The sequence below is a fragment of the Calidris pugnax genome, unplaced genomic scaffold, assembly GCF_001431845.1.
Source record: "Calidris pugnax isolate Ruff unplaced genomic scaffold, ASM143184v1 scaffold31, whole genome shotgun sequence".
NCBI lineage: Eukaryota > Metazoa > Chordata > Aves > Charadriiformes > Scolopacidae > Calidris > Calidris pugnax.
This window is the reverse complement of record NW_015090786.1, coordinates 1,902,023-1,922,037: the sequence shown is the minus strand read 5'-3', so window position 1 is coordinate 1,922,037 and position 20,015 is coordinate 1,902,023. Positions and strand designations below refer to the sequence as shown.

Here is a 20,015-nt window from a genome sequence, read left to right as displayed (position 1 = left end):
AACAGATCTGTTCTCCATGGCTGTCTGAACTTTGACTTTAATATGCTTCTTCCTTGACTGTAGTCTTCTCCACCTCTTTCAACTCTACCTTTTTGTATTTTGTTATCCACTAACATCCTAAAACTGCTCTGCAGTGTGCACTGATTCTCTGTGAATCTCTCTCTCAGGTCTTGACTTTTTTGCTCGGCTCACAGAGCTGAGCATTTCCCCGTTCACCTGAGAAGGACTTTCCCTTCTGTTAGTCCTCCCATGTTGTGCTCTCTCATATGGCAGGATAATCTCTCAGGAAGATGCTGCAGTTAGACAAGAAATGTAGAAACTAAGCTCAGAGGCTTACTTAGTTATTAGTAAGGCTTCATATTAATTGTTCCAGAATGCGATGTCTCTGCTTTCTGACAAGATCACAGCACCTTTGTGAGAAACCTGTATCAAAATCCTTCTCTCAGTGGAAGATGTCTTAATGCATATTGCATATGATCTTAGACAGTATAATTTGTACCACCTCGAAGATCATTGTATCACAACAAAACTTTGAACAACTTTGTATCTGAGTATGATTTTCCAGGTTATATTGTCCTAGAAATCAATGCATGTATCTTTAGGTAAGAGAGTATTTGTCATGGAAGAATCAACAGAATAACTGTTCTGAGCTGTTAAAGGATCATAATGGGCTCTGAAATATCCCAGTCCCTTGACAGGAGTATACTGGCTATTCTTTGCCATCTTGCTGGTATTGGTAATACCAAATGAGGTAAGAAAGAAAAATCTAAAATCTCTGTAACGTCTTCAGAGGATCTGTTAGGAAAAAAAATTATTTTCTCTCAATCACTGTTTGAATTCTCTAATTACAGATTTTACAGAATGGAGTAAAGTGAGTTGCTGTGAAATATGTTTAACTTCCTCCAAAACTCCTGCGGAGGCTAAATTGGCACTGAAAAATAAATCTGTATCTATCTTTGTTGCTGTATAGAATGTACACTATCTGACTATCTGAAGAAAAATTTCTAGTCTATACCTCAGTTCATGAATATAACATTAGGGAACATAACAAAGAGCATCTAAATTACTAAAGCAAATACAAATTTTGACAAAGCTTCCTTAATGTATAGAAGTGTATAAATCTTGTACAAATCAGTCTGTCTCTGTACAGTCTGTCAATGGCTGCCTTCTCTTATGTACACAGATTGTTCTATGGAAAGCTTTTTTTGTACTATAAAATCAATTACCCTTCAAAAAATACCTTCTGGTGAAAGACAGCCATTCAAGATGCAATAGCAATCTTTCAAAAATGCAGAATTTTGAAGTTTTCTCCACATTTAGAACATTTTTAGTAATACCGACATGATTTGTAAATGAAAATTCATTTTCTGATAAATTTTAATCCAAGAGAGACTAAAAAGAAATTAAAAAAAGATTTCTGTCAGAAATATCATAATGCAATGGACTAGGTCATAATCTAGTTTATTAGTAAAAACAGTTTAGGTAGCTTTAACAGGGTACTGTATACACAGCATAAAAAGAAAGGTTTTTCTGAGAAATACAGACCCACATCTCCATGAGTCTATAGTGAAGACAGAAAAACCTTTGAAATAATATGTACAAAAAGTGAGTTATTTAGTGATTAGATTAGAATTTATGCAACAAACTCTAATGATTTAGCTATAATGAAAAAGCCTAAATCTTCACTGTTTCAGAAAGCTCTTGACATTTTACTATGTGACACAAGACTCTTCTGTACTACTTTTATTCTAGCATAAGTCAGAAAAAAATAAACAGACATTGGGAAGAAAAAGCTTACTAGAATGTAGAAAAAATATGTATAAATATATGTATTTTGATTAAACATATTACTATGTTTTCTCATTATTATTAATAATAATAATCCAAATTAAAATATTAGATTATGCATTTAAAAATGAATAAGCACCAAAAATCCAACCAATAGAAAAAACCCAAATAACTCTGAAGATTATTTTAACTTTAAAAAATTATTTTTAACTGTTACAGAAGAGCAATAGTCTTTCGCATATGTCGCACCTGTGAATGGAAAATACTTACTTGGGTTAAGATTTTCTGAGTTTTCAAAGGCAGAAGTTCCATGTTTCTTTGGCAAGAAAATGGAAACCCTTGCAGAAGGGGTTCTGCATAACCTGGTCATCCTGTTTTCCTAAACTTGTGACTCATATTTGCATCATATTTGCCATTGACCATTGTCCAATGGATTTCCTGTTGCTGGTCTTTTCACGGAAGTTGGCACGTCCTCTCTTTCCCCCCTTGGCGTTCATGCTCTGGTTTCATGACACTTGTACTTGCACTCCTTTGCTCCCCACTGTGTTGTTTAGTGAGGGCAACATATGGCCCCACACTATTAACGAACAGTTTTGGTGCTTAATTCACCAGAGCCATGAAAAAGGAGCCCATAATCACTGCAGGAGGAAATGAGGAACACTTATGTGGGTCACATGAAAGCACTAGGAATTTCAAGCATGATATTTCTGTTACGTGCTTTCTGCAGACCTCAAAAATATCTCCATAAGCAATCTTCAAAGCTGCCAAATAGTGTTTCAGATTGGGATTTGAAAACAGTGAAGCTGTTTCAAAATGCAAAATCAGGCTGGAGAGATTGCCTAGGACTTCAGGGTGTACTATATCTCCAACGACCTTTGTGCCCCATTAGTCTTTCACTTGCTCAATATGAGAACAAATTGTATGGCATTACTCTGCTGAAGTGAAATGGTGCAGATTAAACAGAGCTTTGCAAAAAAATGCACTTAATTTTGGCCTAAGCACTCACCTGCACATTGGAGAGTGTATGTGAGTGTGGTAGTGTACATGCGCGCACGCATGTATGTGTGTGAAGAGAAGCGATTCAAAGAACTTTAGATTGTCGTGGTTTGGACAAATCAGGACATCGATTAATACAATTTAGGTTTCTTTGATCTTTCTTGACTTCTCAGTAGTTTGACTGAGAAAAGATAGAATTATTTCACATAGAGAAAATAACTGGACCAACAAAGAGACTCTTACCCCAGAAAGGGATTTGTTTCAGAGAGAGAGCTGAGGTAAATTTTTACCTGAAATGTAGATTTAATTTAAAAATATGATTTAACATGAAATCCTAAACTAAGCAGAAATATTTTCTTGTTTTTTTTTTTTAATTTATTCAAAATGTTGGTAACACTAAGCTGTCCTTCGTGTATGAATGTGTGGAATTTTTTAGACCCAAAAGTGCAACTGACCAGTCATTGTCAGGAGAAAGAAATGTCATCAAAAACTGAAAGGTAATGAGTTATTTTAATATTTTAAAAGATATCCAGGTCCCACTGAAATCCACAGCAAAACTTTTATTGAGTTCCTGCTGAACTCAAGGAAACGATTTCAGTCACCGATTAAAGGAAGCAAGAACAACCATAAAGTCTTCAAAATTAATAAGGAAATACAATTTTAAAAATACAATTGGGTTTTTTGGAATGGTTTTTTTTGAATTATGCTGGTGACAGCTTAAGGTGTACAGAGATGCCCGCAGAAAAAATGGAATGAAATTTTACCTGGAATTAAGTTATTGCATTCAGTCTGAATTATAGTTTCTCAGGAAAAGCTAAATTAGTGTTTGTTTTGTTCTGTTTTGTATGTAAGTGAGTATACACATATCTCTGCTGCTCCTAATTTCTGCCAGAACCAGCAGAATCAGTAGACAAGAAAAGCTGTTGTAGTATTTCACAAAGCCAGGCAATATCCAAAGTCTCTCACAAGGCCTTTCCTCCTGAGATTTCCTGACAACACGGTTTTAGATAAATGCAGATAAGCCTTATATAAGTATCTAAACTTTAGAAGGCTTATCTGAACCACAACATCTCCAAACTTCTGGCATTCAGTCCCACTAGTTAGTGTTTGTTATACGCATGCCTCTCCACAAGAAGGTACCAGTGGTGGTATTTTGCTGCCCTCCTTACCTCAGTTTCTCAGAGGATATGGGATGGGATGGGATGAGCTGACAGTTCCTTCCAGAGTCAGTGTTTCCATAAGCACATGGAGCATCTGGAGCAGTAGAGAGAAGAAACTCTTAGAGCACCTTCCCTTTCCAGTTCCCGGGCAGCATTCCCAAGACACTATGCCCAGTAACTCACATGAATCCCTAAATTTAGATTCCACTCAACACTGGCACAGTAGCTCAATGGTATAACCAGGCCTGTTTTCAAGTGCTGCATTGTTAGCATGTTTCTGTTATCTCCCCTCCCCCTATTATCCAAGAATTAGTTGACATCCCACAAGGATAATACAATGGCATTGTCAAAGCTGGTAAAGACAATTTAGATTGAAACACCTCTTTTTTGGTCGTCGTTGAATCTTACTTGGACTGCCACTGGTGTCCTTGGTTCCTCACCCCTTATTCAGAAAGGAATAATTCCATCTCAGCTGTTTCTTTGTTTAGGGCTGTTCTCTTTGCTCCACCACTCCGCAAGAAAACTATTTTATGCTCTTCTTTTATTTTCCCCAGGAAAAATTTTTTACCTGAATTTCTCATTCAGTAGCACATCACTACTTTAATCCATATTTCTCATGCTCACTGGATTCCTCCTTATACCACATAAAGCTCCACTTCTGCGTAGGGTCTACAGAAGAAATTTGACTAAACACAAAGTCTGTTGCTGTCTTGCTGACTGATTCTGTCATCTTTACTCTTCCATCCATATACATATACTCTGTCATTGCCATTCTTTACTCTTCCATCCATATACATATACTCCGTCATTGCCACAGAGACCAATCTGCTTCAGGGCAGGTAAGACTGTGCTGGGGAAGGAATCTGTAGCAAAAAGGGCTGACGAGAAATTTTTCATAACTACTTTTAAGCATTTTCGAAAAGTATTTTCATGCTATCCATCTTTTCCAGATTTTTCCAGATTGCCACGGAGACCAATCTGCTTCAGGGCAGGTAAAACTGAGGATTCCTTCACGCTGGGGAAGGAATCTGTAGCAAAAAGGGCTGATGAGAAGCTCTTTTGGGGGCTTTTTGGAGCTTTTTGAAGCCGAGAGGAGCCCTTTGCTTGACCTGGGGCTGTCAGCTGGTGGATGGTGCTGCTGAGGGTGCCTGGGTGGAGCCACCACCACCTGTGGCTGATCAAGCTCCAGGTGATAAGTAGCCCCAGGGAGGGCAGGGACTAGTCCCTGGCCACAGAGCCCAGAGGGAGCCCCCTGTGCTGGGGGTGTCCCCAGTGGGTGCAGCAGCTGCAGTTTGTACGGCCGGGCCCTGCGCCTCTGCTCCAGCACAAGGTACGTTCAGTCCGTCTGGGGGGTTCAGCTGTGGCTTCTACCTGGTTGAAAGCTATTTTTAGGAAAGCTGTGGGCACCCAGATGATGGTCACAAACACGTGGGTGTCCAGGCCTCTGGCTGCAGAGGGTGCCGGAGCCTGGCACTGGCAATGGCGGGCAGCAGGGACAACACCTGTGTCAGGTGTGAACAGGTGACTGGTCTGCTCGGCCTGGTGGCCCAGCTGAAGGATGAAGTGGAGAGGCTGAGGAGCACCAGGGAGAAAGTAATAGAGGAGTAGGGGAACAGGTTGAGCCCCTGTGTAAATTAGAGGACCCCCTCCCCTCTTGTCCTCAGGCAATAAGAAGAGATCTCAGAGAAGAGGGGGAATGGAAACTGGTCCCTGCTTGGGGAAGCAGCCAAGTACCCTTCCAGCCCCTCCCAGCTCCCCAGTTACCCCTGCAGAACAGGTATGGGGTCCTGCAGGAGGAACTGGCTGATGGAGAGGAGGATGGCACACCAAGACTAGAGAAGTCAGGAAGTACACATCATTATAGACACACCATCCCTACTAGCTCCAAAAGGAAAAGGAGAAGGGTCCTTGTTGTGGGTGACTCTCTGCTGAGGGGGGCAGAGGGACCAATATGCCTCCCTGACCCGCTTCACAGGGAAGTCTGCTGCCTCCCTGGGGCATGGGTCAGGGATGTGATGGACAAACTTCCAGACCTAATAAACCCATCTGACTATTACCCCCGTTAGTATTTCAGGTGGATAGTGATGAAATGGGTAGGAGGAGGCCAAAATAAATTAAAAGAGACTTCAGAGCCTTTGGATGGCTGCTCAAGGGAACAGGAACAGAGGTTGTGTTCTCGTCTATCCCTCCAGTGGCAACAGTGAATAAGGAAATTGACAGGAAGAGGCAGCATATCAACGTGTGGCTTTGCGACTGGTGGACTCTGATTAAAGAGAATCTTGTTGGTTTGAAAAGACCTTGGGCTTACAAATTATTCCTGTGCATCACCTAGCACCAGAAGTATAAGGAAGCAAAAAAATCAATCTAACTGAAAGAGCAGAGCTGTTAACAGCTCCATCAGAACTGAGGCACTCAGAAAAAAAATGGAAATCACAGAAGTACCACCAGCACTTCAGTCTCTAGTTACAAGGAGTAAAGGCTAGTGGAGAGAAGGAAGTTTTTTCTGATAGTAACTGATAGACCTGATATGTCTAACAATTTCAGTTAAATCAGGCAGAATAAGCAAACAAACCATATTTTAGAAATGAGAAGAGATGTACATCACATTTGGAAATGAGAAACTGACAAGGCATAGGTGGCACAGGAAAGTGGAGCTGTGGAACAGTTTGTGTGTAATCTGAGGCTGAAGAGTCTTCTGTTTTGAGGAGGTAGCCATGGTCCATAGCATGAGTCTCTGGAACAGTACATCAGAGACAGGGAGAGACTCCTGGGAACCCTAGATAGATAACAAGAATATTAAAATATAAACCAAAATAAAGCTCCAAACAAGCTTGTGGAAGATGAGCACTACTCTGGTGCTCTATACGTGCTTAAGAAACCTGAGTATTATAAAGTGTGCTCACGACAAAAAGGAATTTGTAGCTTGAAGTCCAGTACATTCAGGGTCTCAGTGGGGAGAATTAAGCACAAAACACTGGGAGAAACAATCTGTTAAACATATGCAAGGATTTTCGTCTTCATTTTGTCAAGACAATAGCAACAGAAACACATCGAACAAACCCGTTTAAAACAAGAAAGAAGTGGAACACGTCAAGAAGATGCTTAAGGTTAAACACAATTGTCAGAAAATCAGCAGAAGTTCAATTTGGGGAGACCCTGAATATTGGTAAATACATTGCCTCCATGACAGGAGAAATAACTATTTATGAAACTGCCATGGACAGAGTGTAGAATTCATGTACTTTATGAAAATAGCAATTTTTCTATCAAACTTACACATATTTTGTTTTGGTTTAGGAAGCATGCTGTGCAGTATTTCAATTTTTTTTTCATTCCTTGTTTGTATATATTTTTTATGCAGAAGAAAAGTCTATTGTGATATCTAGAAAAGGGAAAAGTAAGTTTATTCAGTTTTCCTTTATCTTCATGTTAATTTATGCAAGGGATAATGGTATATTTGCTTCTTGGATCTGCTGGCTTCAGAAAATACTCTACCTTAAATATTTTTCAAGTAAAGAAAAAACTTTCTTCAAGGCTTATGGTCCTGTGTTTGTGCCATTTTGTATGGTAATAAAACTTGGTTTCTCCTCCACATTCATAACAGTAAACATCGCAAGAAGAAAACTATAGTTCCCCTAACTACGTCAACAGACAAAGTCAGGCAGCACAAACAGAAGGTAACAAATTTGGCTTTTTGTGGATGAGCAGTTAAAAAAAAACATTTAGATTAGCTATTCTTGTACTCTTGTATTCTTCCCCATTAAAATGGGGATTCTTTTCCCAAAGGGAAAATAAGAATTATAGCTTCCTCATTTCCTCTACCAAACTCTCTATTTTCTAATTAATAACATTCATGGAATAAGTAATTAAATTGTTGTAGCTTTTTCTAAAATAAGAAAAAAAGTCCTTATTTCCACTGTTGTCCAATTAATTGACAAAATAGAGGCTGATGTTTTTTTAAAAGAACAAGATGATGCTTTATCTGCAATTCTCCATGAATAATGGAAGTCCTGTAAAGACAGTTTCAAAGGTTCAATTCATAAAAAGTGTTATAAAGATATATTATATATGCAGGCTTTTCATGACATTCTGCACTTATTCCCAAGTACCACTTGCAAGTTTTGCTTGCCATTCAGTCAGATTTTATAAAAGAAGCAGAACAGGTGCACGGCTACACAAACTCTTAGTTATACCAGGTTAATGGGCATAATTTCTTGAATTAGTACTTATTTAAGTAATTATGTCGTGTACATAGTGGTTGCAGTTCTCTCCTTAGTGCCACGTTTACTCTCTGTGTATTAAGCTGTATTTCTGAGCCGCTGATAGTAAACTCCTGCATAAATGACCAGTTTATCAAATCTAGAACCTATTGCAGTTAGTCAAGGATTATATATAAAAGCAGTCAGCTGAACTTCTGTTTCTTTTTTTTTTTTTTTTTTAGAGAGAAAAGAGGAAAAGAAAAAGGCTGATGTAAAGAGGGCTATGACTGAAACTAAGAAGAAAGGTATGGTTTGGGAATTTTTCTTATTGGCCTAATTCAGCTTTTACTCCTACTCCTGGCTCAAATCTCATTGCATTTTGTTTGGGTAATCCTATGCTTCTGGCTCTGTGTTGACCTTAGTTGCTTAGTCACTATTTGCATGTTACTACTTCTTCAGTATTTGATATCTGATGTGTTCAGTGTTTGATATTTTCTTAACTCTTTTTCTAACAAATAAAAAGTCCTGTTTGGTGACCATCTATGGGCTTGTTAGACAATTTAATGGAGTCCCTATATGTAGCAGGACATAGTGATGCTGCCATACACAAAACTCATGGGAGATATCACTTGGTTCATGATACACCACTTTCTGAAGGTGGGGTAGATTTATTTATTTTGTAGAATCACAACCAAAACTTGCAGTGAAAAAACTGCAAAGCCTTCATATTGCTATCTAAATAACCTTTTGGATCATTCATTCCCAGGAAGCATCTAAAATCCACTGAGGTCTTGCTTTCATGGGAAAATATTTATGTCATTCATTATTTTTTAATGACCTCATTGCTACTGGAGCTTAAGCTAAAAGGTACCACATTCATGCACTGATGATTTTTGCCTGGCCTTTGATGAATTATTAAGGGTCCAAATCATCCATAGTTGATGCATACTGATTAATTTTCATTTTCAGCTGATTGCTCTGTGGCTAGTTGGGTGCAAGGGCTATAAAGGAATAATCTGAACTAAACTCCCAAATAAGTCACATTTTTTTCAGCATGTGCCCACCAGGACTTGGCTGACTGCATATTTGAGTATATGACTCAGAGTTCTAGCATATCAAATTACTTTCTTTAATTAAATCATAGAAAAAGAAGGAAAAAAAGAGAAAGCTCATGAGAAGACAGCTGTCCCTGAAATTAAAAAAGCAGGTAAGAAATTGAAGTCTCTCTTTCTCTGCAGTAGATATCTGACTACTTAGTGTAGGTGCTTCCAGGTTTTATGCATTTGAGATAGGGGTATATGAAATTCATTATCACTTAAGAATTCGAGAGAGAGGGGTATATGTAATTCATTATCACTTAAGAATCCAAGAGAGAGAAACATTACAATATACTTGTATATATGTGTGCATAATGTGTTTACACTATATCATGCATTTATAGTAATTTATGCATATTATTATATATGCATACATGTATTTTTACAAAAACATTAGAAACACTGTTTTCTCTTATACACTCAATCAATAGCATAAGTAGTTTCAAAGGGTGCATGGTATGGAAAGACTGAATGAAGTGCATAAATTTGCATAAATTATTTCACAAGTTCAGGTCATTTTAAGTAATAAATAGAAGCATCAACTTATCAAACTATTTAATGTAGTAGAAAATAGATAGCTATCTTTCTGAGGCTTTATCCACACCCAGAAAGTAATTACTTTAAAAGTTACAAACAAAGTTAGTGAATGTGAATGTGAATTTAAAAGTTACAAACAAAGTTAGTGAATGTCCTGAACCTTATTAATTGTGGGTTATGCTAATTAGCATAAAAAGATATTTTTTTAATAAGAGTAAAAATTAACATTTGTGTCTTGTCTACACTAAAATTGTTGTAACTTTTCTTTCCCTTACTTGCAAATTTACTGAAATAATGTTTAATGTACAAATGCAAACATATCGCCAGTAAGTGAGACAGTCTGTGAATCTGTCTCATTAAAATCAAGGAGAAACAAAATGGTCAGTCTAGTGGTTTGGTAATCATCTTAATTCCTAGAAACACTGGTTCTACTTGGTGCTTTGTCAGACAGTTTCTATATAACATTCTCCAAATCATCGAGTACTTGGATGAACTTTTCCATAGACTAGAGTAATGCCTAAAACCAATGGAGAAAGGTTTAAAATAGGATTGAAAGATTCTGGGCTATAGTTATTATGTCATCAAAGCAAGCCTTGCGCTCTGTTATCTAATTATTCAAATCTGTTGAATTTTATCAAAAGCAGAAAGGTTATATATCCCATTGTTTACTAACATTGTGGATTATGTATGCAAATTTCAGTATGCAACTGGCTGCTTTACCATTGAGTTTAAAGTGGTCTACATAAACTTTCCTATTCAGGTGTTTATGCACAGGAAGTAAAATGTTAATTTACGTTTGGTACAATATAAAAATGCACAGGATGACACAGAATACCTTGGAGTACTATCCTGGTAATTTAGATATGCTCCAGTCTTTTATAGTAGGGAGTGGCAGTCTGGTGAAGGGATGGGGATGAAAGGGAGTACTCTTCTCCAAGTTAAATTGCATATTTAAATGTATAAACACAGATTTAAAAAGAAAATAAGCTGACTATTCATATATCTTTTCTAATTTTATTCTGCCTCTAAGCTTGTATTTCACTTGAGAATACAGAATTGTAGAAGATTACATTTTATAGCAAAGCTGCAGCATAAAGTTATTAATATGTTCATCTTCACAAGCTGTTGCTAAATCCAATGACTCATCCTAGCAATGCTAGAAAGACACAAATTAGACAAACCAAGACATCCGCACATTTCTGTCCCTTTTATTAGCTCCGTAGGTTGCTGCATTTTGAAGAGTTTACTAGCCTTTGTGTAAGAGGACGGTAATCCATAATATATTCTAGCTACACATGTTGCTGTTCTTCCTCAGTTTGCTCTTTGAATGCGTGTGTACTTTCTAACTTTGATTGGCAGCACCTATTGTTATCCCTAAAAGGTTTTAAGCCTGAAATAATTGCCACATTTGATCAACAGAATAGTAGTGCATAGCCCAGTTTAGAAATGAGGCACCTCAGTGTCTGATAGTATTTACATGCTTTGGGCAGGCACAGCAAACAAACCTCAGAGCGCTTGAATCAGCAGCATCGATAAGCATCCACAAGCAAGAGTGTAGGAACAGCCTCTAATTTTCTTACCTTTTCCCATTAAAAGGCTAAGCAGAGGCCACTGCATTAAAAATGAATTCCTCGCCCCGCTTTTCAAATCCTGGCATTACCTCTGGATGCCTCTGATTTTTGTGTCTTGTTTTGCTTCCCCCAACCTTTGCAATCCCTGAAGTCGAGGTGTGTGCGGGGCACGCTGCCTCCTCACCACCACCCACACTCATCCCAATGCCAACAGGCAGGTAATTCTTCCCAGGATCTGGCTGCCTGGCACCCCAGTCCCACCTCTGCTCCTCTCCTTCACGTACCTCCTCCCAGAAGACTCACCTCTGACAGGAGGCCCATTAACCAGGCTTTCCCCACAGAGGAAGGTTGGTGTGTACAGGCTGTCAGGCGCAAGAGAGAGAGAGGAGGAGATGTTGGTGTAACGCTTTGAGAGTAGTGTTTCCCTCTATTCCTCTCCACCTCTCTTCCTCTAACACAGAATAACAGAATCTTCATGGTTGGAAGGGACCTTCGAGATAGAGTCCAACCCAAAAAAAACCCCAAACAAACCAAGACACCCCCCCCCACCCCTGACACCGACCACCACTTCTCTACAACCTCCTTTCAGGTAGTTGTAGAGGGCGATAAGGTCTCCCCTCAGCCTCCTCTTCTCCAGGCTGAACAACCTCAGTTTCCTTGGCTGCTCCTCATAAGACTTGTGTTCCAGGTCTTTCACCAGCTTGGTGTCTCTCCTCTGGACAAGCTCCAGCACTTCAATATCCTTCTTGTAGTGAGGCACCCAGAATTGAACACAGCACTCAAGGTGAGGCCTCACCAGTGCCAAGTACAGGGGCACAATGACTTCCCTACTCCTGCTGGCCACACTATTCCTGATACAGGCCAGGATGCTGTTGGCCTTCTTGGCCACCTGGGCACACCGCTGGCTCATGTTAAGCCGGCTGTCAATCAACACCCCTGGGTCCTTTTCTGCCAGGCAACTCTCCAGCCACTCTTCCCCAAGCCTGTAGCATTGCCTGGGGTTGTTGTGACTAAAATGCAGGACCTGGCACTTGGCCTTATTGACCCTCATGCCATTGGCCTTGGCCCATTGATCCAACCTGTCCAGGTCCCTCTGTAGAGCCTTCCTACCCTCAAGCAGATCAACACTCCCATCTAGTTTGGTGTCATCTGCAAACTTACTGAGGGTGCACTCAATCCCCTCATCCAGATCATCAATAAAGATATTAAACAAGACTGGCCCCAAAACTGAGCCCTGAGGGACACCACTGGTGACCGGCGGCCAATCAGATTTCACCCCATGTGATGCTTGTGATTGCAAATACTGAATATTTTTTGCTGATTAATATTTTAGATTATCTCTTACATCCAGGAGACAATTTTATCTCTAAGGTTAACAGAATGGATGTTTTATTGCTCTCCATTAACTGCATCCCTGTGATGTATTTGTATATTTGCATGCCAGCTCCCTCCATTCCTCTCTCTCTTTCTGCTGCTGTAGAGGAGCAAGAGTCTTCTAATGTGAAATGTTCTTAGTCTTTAGCACAGAGTGAACTGAATGATTCTTAATTAGCTTTTAAAAATGCATTGTAGATAAAACCACATTAATACTCTGACCTTCAGCTCGTACAAAAACATTGCGTTAATTGTCCTGAAAAATAGATAATTCCATTGTTACAAATTCAGAGGTCTTGCTTAAACAAACATAATTGTCAGACAGAAGGGTCTGACACAGCCACACTTCAAAACACTTTATAAAAATCTACCCAGCACTACTCTGGGTGAAAAAGAAGCTGCATCTCCAAATCCCCATGCAAGGGCCTGCTGAGCCCCAGCAGAGACAAGCCTTTGCCAGGCTCTCCTAAAGCTCCCGGTGGCTGGGACGCATCATCTCGGAGCGCTGCAGCCTGCAACCTGACTGAGAAAGGGGACCCTCTTTGTTAAAGATTTAGCACCCAGCCATACATTAAAATGAATATGCAGAGATTGGTGTTTTCAGGTACTCATAGTTTACTTGCAGAGTGTTTCCTGATGGTCCCTTTCTCAGAATCTGAGTAGTCTGGAGCTTCTCTGGTCCTTCTTATATCAGCTTTCTTAAAAATTCATGATGTTCATATGCAGCCTTTCTTTTTAAGTTTGATTGCTGCAAATTCCTTTCCCACTTTGTTTTCGTTCTCATACCAAATAACATAGGTAATAAATGAGCTTGTAAAGCAATGAAAATGTCAGCCTGGATCATCACACCATTTCCTAACTAAAGCTCTGCTCAGCTGTCATTGATGATCTTGCTTTCCTGTTATTGCTGCATAATTTCAAATAATGGTAATAAAAATACCTAGGTCTTCTGCAGCATTTTTTGGTAGTAAATCTTAGAACCACTTTAGAAAGATAGTCAGTGCCTTTTTCTCCACTTTCCACACAGGGAAATTCGGGTATAGATGTGTCACCCAGGCCAGTTGTCCATGGCATCTTCTGAACTCCAGACCAATGTTAGCTGGACTAAAGATGCCAAACTCTTACATGCTCTCATTATTTCCCACTGAGGCTGTTTTCTCTTGACCTCTTGACTATTGCTTGTTACTTGGGAGAAGAGACTGACCACCACCTCACTGCAACCTCCTTTCAGGTAGTTGTAGAGGGCAATAAGGTCTCCCCTCAGCCTCCTTTTCTCCAGGCTGAACAACCCCAGCTCCCTCAGCTGCTCCTCATAAGGCTTGTGCTCCAGGCCTTTCATCAGCTTCGTTGCCCTTCTCTGGACACCCTCCAGCACCTCTATGTCTGTCTTGTAGTGAGGGACCCAAAACTGATCACAGTACTCAGGGTGGGGCCTCACCAGTGCTGAGCACAGGGGGACGATCACTTCCCTAGTCCTGCTGGCTGCACTATTTCTGATACAGGCCATTGTATCAGACACCATTGGCCTTCTTGGATACCACACTGCTGGCTCATATTCAGCTGTCCGTTGACCAAAACCCCCAGCTCCTTTTCCTCTAGGCACTTTTCTAGCCACTCTTCTCCAAGCCTGTAGCGTTGCGTGGGGTTCTTGTGACCCAAGTGCAGGACCCAGCACTCAGCCTTTTTGAACCTCAGCCCATCGATCCAGCCTGTCCAGGTCCCTCTGTAAAGCCTTCCTACCCTCAAGCAGATCAACACTCCCACCCAACTTGTTATCATCTGTGAACTTGCTGAGGGTGCACTCAATCCCTGTGTCCAGATAATTGATAAAGATGTGACTATGATAAAGATACATCTATGACGCACGATACTGTGTCATATGTTTCACACCAGGCAGTGTTAGCAGACAAGGGGACTGGTAATGTCTCTCTAGCTACCAGAGTAAATCTTTGCCTCCTGAATAGGAAAAGCCTCTGGGGGTTTAAAATTACAAGCACTGAGGTACGTTTTAATGATCTAACAATCAAGTGAACTCACTCTGCAGTCGTGAAAAAATAAAAGTTACTTATAGGTAAAAATTGAAAACATTGCCTTATGACTGCCACAGAACCAAGTTAACCAGTCCCGTGACATCCCATAGCGGGGGTAAAAGTATATGTTTAAACACGCTTTGAAGGAGGGATGTTATAGGACTAGTTAGGCAGAGCAGAGTGGAGATGATCAAGCAAGAGCAAACAGAGAAAACAAGACCTACCATGTGCTGTTTAAACACGCTTTGAAGGAGGGATGTTATAGGACTAGTTAGGCAGAGCAGAGTGGAGATGATCAAGCAAGAGCAAACAGAGAAAGCAAGACCTACCAGGTCCCTGTGATTTTTTTACATGGCTTGACCACAGATGCATTTTCATCAACAGTACTTTCTTTGTTTTAAAGGCCAGTCTTTGTAATTTGCAAAAAAAAAAAGCAATTATTTAATAGGAAATTGGGAGGAAAAGACCATTTTATACATGAACAGTGAAGGCCAGTCTTTGTAATTTGCAAAAAAAAAGCAATGATTTAATAGGAAATTGGGGGAAAAGACCATTTTATACATGAACAGTACGTTCTTTGTTCTTGTGCTCTATAAAGAGAGGAAGACAAAATCATCTGATCATTTTTAAATTCCTCATCTGAACAACAACAAAAAATCAATTTAATTTTGTGGCTTCCTTGGATCAACCATTACCCTTGCAGTCTTGAGACCAAGCCTTCCATCACAATAAGAGAACAACTACTGACACCTGGTGGCCAATTATCTTTTTTCTATCATTCCATGTGCTTGTTTTTTTGGATGTTTGCTTTCAAATTTGGCTATTTTGCGTTCTTTGTTCTTGTGCTCTATAAAGAGAGGAAGACAAAATCATCTGATCATTTTTAAATTCCTCATCTGAACAACAACAAAAAAATCAATTTAATTTTGTGGCTTCCTTGGATCAACCATTACCCTTGCAGTCTTGAGACCAAGCCTTCCATCACAATAAGAGAACAACTACTGACACCTGGTGGCCAATTATCTTTTTTCTATCATTCCATGTGCTTGTTTTTTTGGATGTTTGCTTTCAAATTTGGCTATTTAAAGAGTTTGCTGATGAAATTATGAACCTTCTTATCCTATTGATTTCATGGTTAGAAAGATGTTAGAAAGCCATCCAAATGTGACACCATTCTTAGAAGAAACACTTTGGAAAGACAGTACTTTCAACCCTGCCAGAAAAGTAAAAGTAAATTAATACGTACCTTATGACATAAGATTATACTCAGAAAAATGTACTTGGCATACCCACTGATCTAGAGGAGTAGACGCATATCACACTGCTCAAAATGATTTGGGTTGATCCGTCTGCAATGGCCTGAATGATTCATCTGGGATCCAAATGTTGATCCCTGATTTTTCTGATGAGCAAATGCGTTTTGCATGCACACAGTTGTAGGAAGGCATCTCTGTTGCCTCTCAAGAGCAGGATTTGAAACTCCTCACTCTGCCCTGCCCCCTCCCAGAAGTGTATTTCCAGCTAAGAAATAACTGAAGTGCTGACAGCTTTCAGCAGCCCAGCTTGGGCACTGCCACATGTCTCATGTTCCCTAATGTGATAGATGTCAGCAGATGGCAGGGTGATGGGTGCTTTCAGAAGAACCCCAATGTTCAGATCTGCAAGGGCCAGTGAAGTATAGAAGCTGTCTCAATTTAGGCTGCTTACAAATGGAGTCGTGAAGCCAGACCAACAGAGCACAAGATATTTTGAAATATAGTCTGGTCACATATAGAAAACAAAACCTGCTTATTTACGAATGTTCTTGTGTCTTATTAGACAAAGTATGAGGAAAAGGCAAAAACTGTATTGGTAAGGAACTGGGGTGCACGAATATGTGCTATTGTGCATTTTGGATTGTCCAGGCCTGTTTTCAGAGTGGCTGCTGGGGAAGGTAGGAGTTTTGAGGGGTAGAAACCTGTCTGACTCTTTCTTTGCATGATGTTTTTTTGTTAATGAAAAAAGGACACTATAGTGGGCTGACCTTGGCCGGCAGCTAAACACCCACACAGCTGCTCGCTCACTCCCCACCCACCAACAGGACGGGGGAGAGAACAGGAAGAGCAAAAGTGAGAAAACTCGTGGGTCGAGACAAAGATAGATCAATAAGTGAAAGAAAGAGCTAAAAAACAAGTGACGTAATGGCAATTGCTCACCACCTTCCACAAGCAGACCAATGCCCAACCAGTGTAAGCAGTGGCCAGCCTTCCCCCTGTTCTTTCTTTACCCTCAGTTTTTATTGCTGAGCATGACATTATATGGTAGGAAATATACCTTTGGTGAATTTTGGTCAGCTCTCCCAACTTTGTCTCCTCTTAACCTCTTCCCAGCTTGGTGGGGGCAGGCAGAGTAGGAAAAAGAGAAAGTCTTGATGCTGTGCAAGCACTGTTCAGCAATAGCCAAAACACCAGTGTGTTAACAATGTTTGAGCCACAGATCTAAAACACAGCTCCATACAGGCTGCTATGAAGAAAATTAACTTCATCTCAGCCAGATCCAGTACAGAAACCTACAATTCATGTTTATTTGCAGCTAGGTTTAAAGAGATTAGGAGGAGAGACCAATGTAAAAATTAAGTAACGTAAATAATAAGCAATGAGTTGCCTTGTTATTCTTCATGCAGACAAATTAATGTATAACAGCAATAATTAAGGAAGCTTAGTGTATTACGAGTTGAGAGCAAATTTAGGAACAAAGCATGTTAAAGTACACACATAAAAAAGGAAGATCAAGTTACAGACCTTGGAACTGTGTGACCCTTCTCGAGGGTATTACTTGTCAATATTCTTTTGACAGCTTTCTCTGCTAGACTGTTCATCCACTTGCACATTTATGCAGGGGCCATGGCTTGACTTGCTCTGTGTTTGTACAACCCTTAGGAACGACCCTGGCTCTGGTCTCATCTTAACTATGATTCAAATTGGTAATATTACTATATGAATCAATGTCCATACACCAAAGCCTATAAAAAACATCTAGTTTTCCCAGCTGGCTGACTGGAGCTTCAGGTTTCATCTCCTGGTGCTACGGGCTGATTCATTCCTGACTAATAACTTGCTCATGACACTATTATGCATGTCAGGCCTTGATTTTTTCTTTCCTACTCCTCCTCTCCTGGATCCTATTCATAACTCACCTGCTGTTTTCTGATATTTTTGCACTATTAGAGTCTTCTGCTTTCAGACACAAACTATGTATCCAGCCCTCAGCGCTGGTTGTGTTTACTAGCCCACAGAAATGTTGGATTAGGGTTCCTACACAGTTACCAGCAGGTGATGTTATTCACTGTTCTTTCTCTGACACAGACAGGGTTTATTGGCATCTCTTGACTTTGATAATAATTTCCTGTTTGTGGGGCTTTGTACAAAATCACAGAAATTGGAGATGGAAATGACCTACTAGGTCATCTAATCCTTCCCTCTGGCAATGCAGGATAATGCCTTACAGAATATCTTCAAGTGCTTTATCCAGTTTAGTTTTAAGTGTCTGAAGTAACTAGGCCTCCATCAATTCCCGCAGAGGATTATTCTACAACCTAATAGATCTCACAGTTAAAAAGTATTTTATTCCAGTCTGCCTAAATTTTCCCTTGCTTAATTTTATCCCATTACTCAGAGTTATATTCTCTTGTGACACCCAAATATAGTCTTTCTAACCTCAGGGTCCAATTCCCTACTGCCTCATGCGTTATATTGTCACTTACATTTACATCTGGAAAGTAGCTTTAAAACTGACAAAGTGAATGACAAGTTGAGGTTGATATTATTTCACACAGCAAAAGTAAAATTATAGACCTTGCAACGGGGAACACAGACCATGTCCACACATCACCTGTGTACAAGGCACTGGAAAGACTGCAACTTGCATGTCGATGTGGTGTCCAAATTGGAGAAACAAAAAAAAAGTCACTCAAGCCATTTACAAAGTAAGGATATACTTCACGAGAGGAATAAAGTATTCTATTCTTCTCTTCAGAAAAAGGTGACTGTTTTTGTGGATACTAAATACTTCACAGAAGTATTCTGGCTACTATAGCTCCCTTTAATTTAGTCGGAAGAGTTTAACAAGAATGAATGACTGGGAGCAGAAGCTAAGTGAATCCAGACTGAAAATGAGGTACATGTTCTTAACACTAAGAGGGATAAACTACCACAGCATACGGTGGGTATTGCTTTCCCTGATGTCTGCAGAAGAGGATTGTTTACCTAATGGAAGATACACATCAGCTGAAAAAGTGCCTAGTTGAAATATAGGAGTCTCCGACAACAAAGCGTCAGACTAGATAACCTGGTGGTGTGTTCTAGCCTAGAACATTAGAGAGGTATATCTTCAAAGATACTTATGATAAGCTAAAAAAGAATGTAGTGGCGAGTCAGTGCAGGAACGCACCTGGAGACAACTGTCTTGTAGGTTCATCGGAAAAACAGAAATTCCTCTTTTCATTGTTATTATAAGCCTTTGTAAACTGAGCACAACTGGTAGTCATTCTTAAAGTATTCAGTCTTCCATGGAAAATAGGAACGCCTGCTTTTCTCGTTGATATTTCCAGGAATCAACAAGAGTCAGATATGGCTATTTAGTAAAATCAAATTGTATCTTCCCAAACAGATAAAAATGCAAAGAATAAAAATGGGGTCACAGTGAGGGACAAGGCAAAAAATCCAGCAAAAAAGCAATTCCCATGGTTACCATGTGACTGGCTGTTAAGAGAGTCTGCTCCTGAAACAAAGAGCTTCGAGTTCTGTGCTCCATTGTCAGCAGTGATTGACAACATGATTTTAAAGATATTTAGGTGCCTAAAGATGTAGTGTGGCATTTGGTGGGATTTACAAGCATGTCAAAGTAGGCCAGGCACATAATTCCCATTGATTTTCTGTGAGAACTGAGCTCCTAAGCACCTCTACCACTTTTGAAAAAAGTACAGGGCCTGCAAGATTAATGTGGTATTTCTGAAAATATTGTCCCTTATTGCCTATTGAAAGAGTTCTTCAGATGGGAATGGTAACATTATTTATACCAAAACCAAACCAAACTCATATGTCCTTCCAGGATATGGTTAGGATTCAGTCTTCGAGAGCTAGAAATGAGGTGACATGCAAAGAGGTAAAGGGTTAGAAACAAGTTTTTCCTGCCTTCCCCTTGTCTCTCCCTCACCTTGCAGTAACAACTGATTCTCCATTGCGACTCATATGGCAACTCTGAGGTGGAAGACTGGCCTTCTCTT

General features: G+C 39.9%; 1 protein-coding gene across 1 annotated transcript in view; it reads left to right on the top strand.

The window, feature by feature from the left end:
* Nucleotides 1-20,015, top strand: part of LOC106902653 (triadin-like) — a 146,825-nt gene that overhangs the window by 25,238 nt on the left and 101,572 nt on the right. Inside the window, exon 6 of the mRNA XM_014966318.1 lies at nt 8,386-8,448. Within this exon, the coding sequence (XP_014821804.1) occupies nt 8,386-8,448 (63 nt within the window). The remainder of the gene's footprint in view (nt 1-8,385; nt 8,449-20,015) is intronic.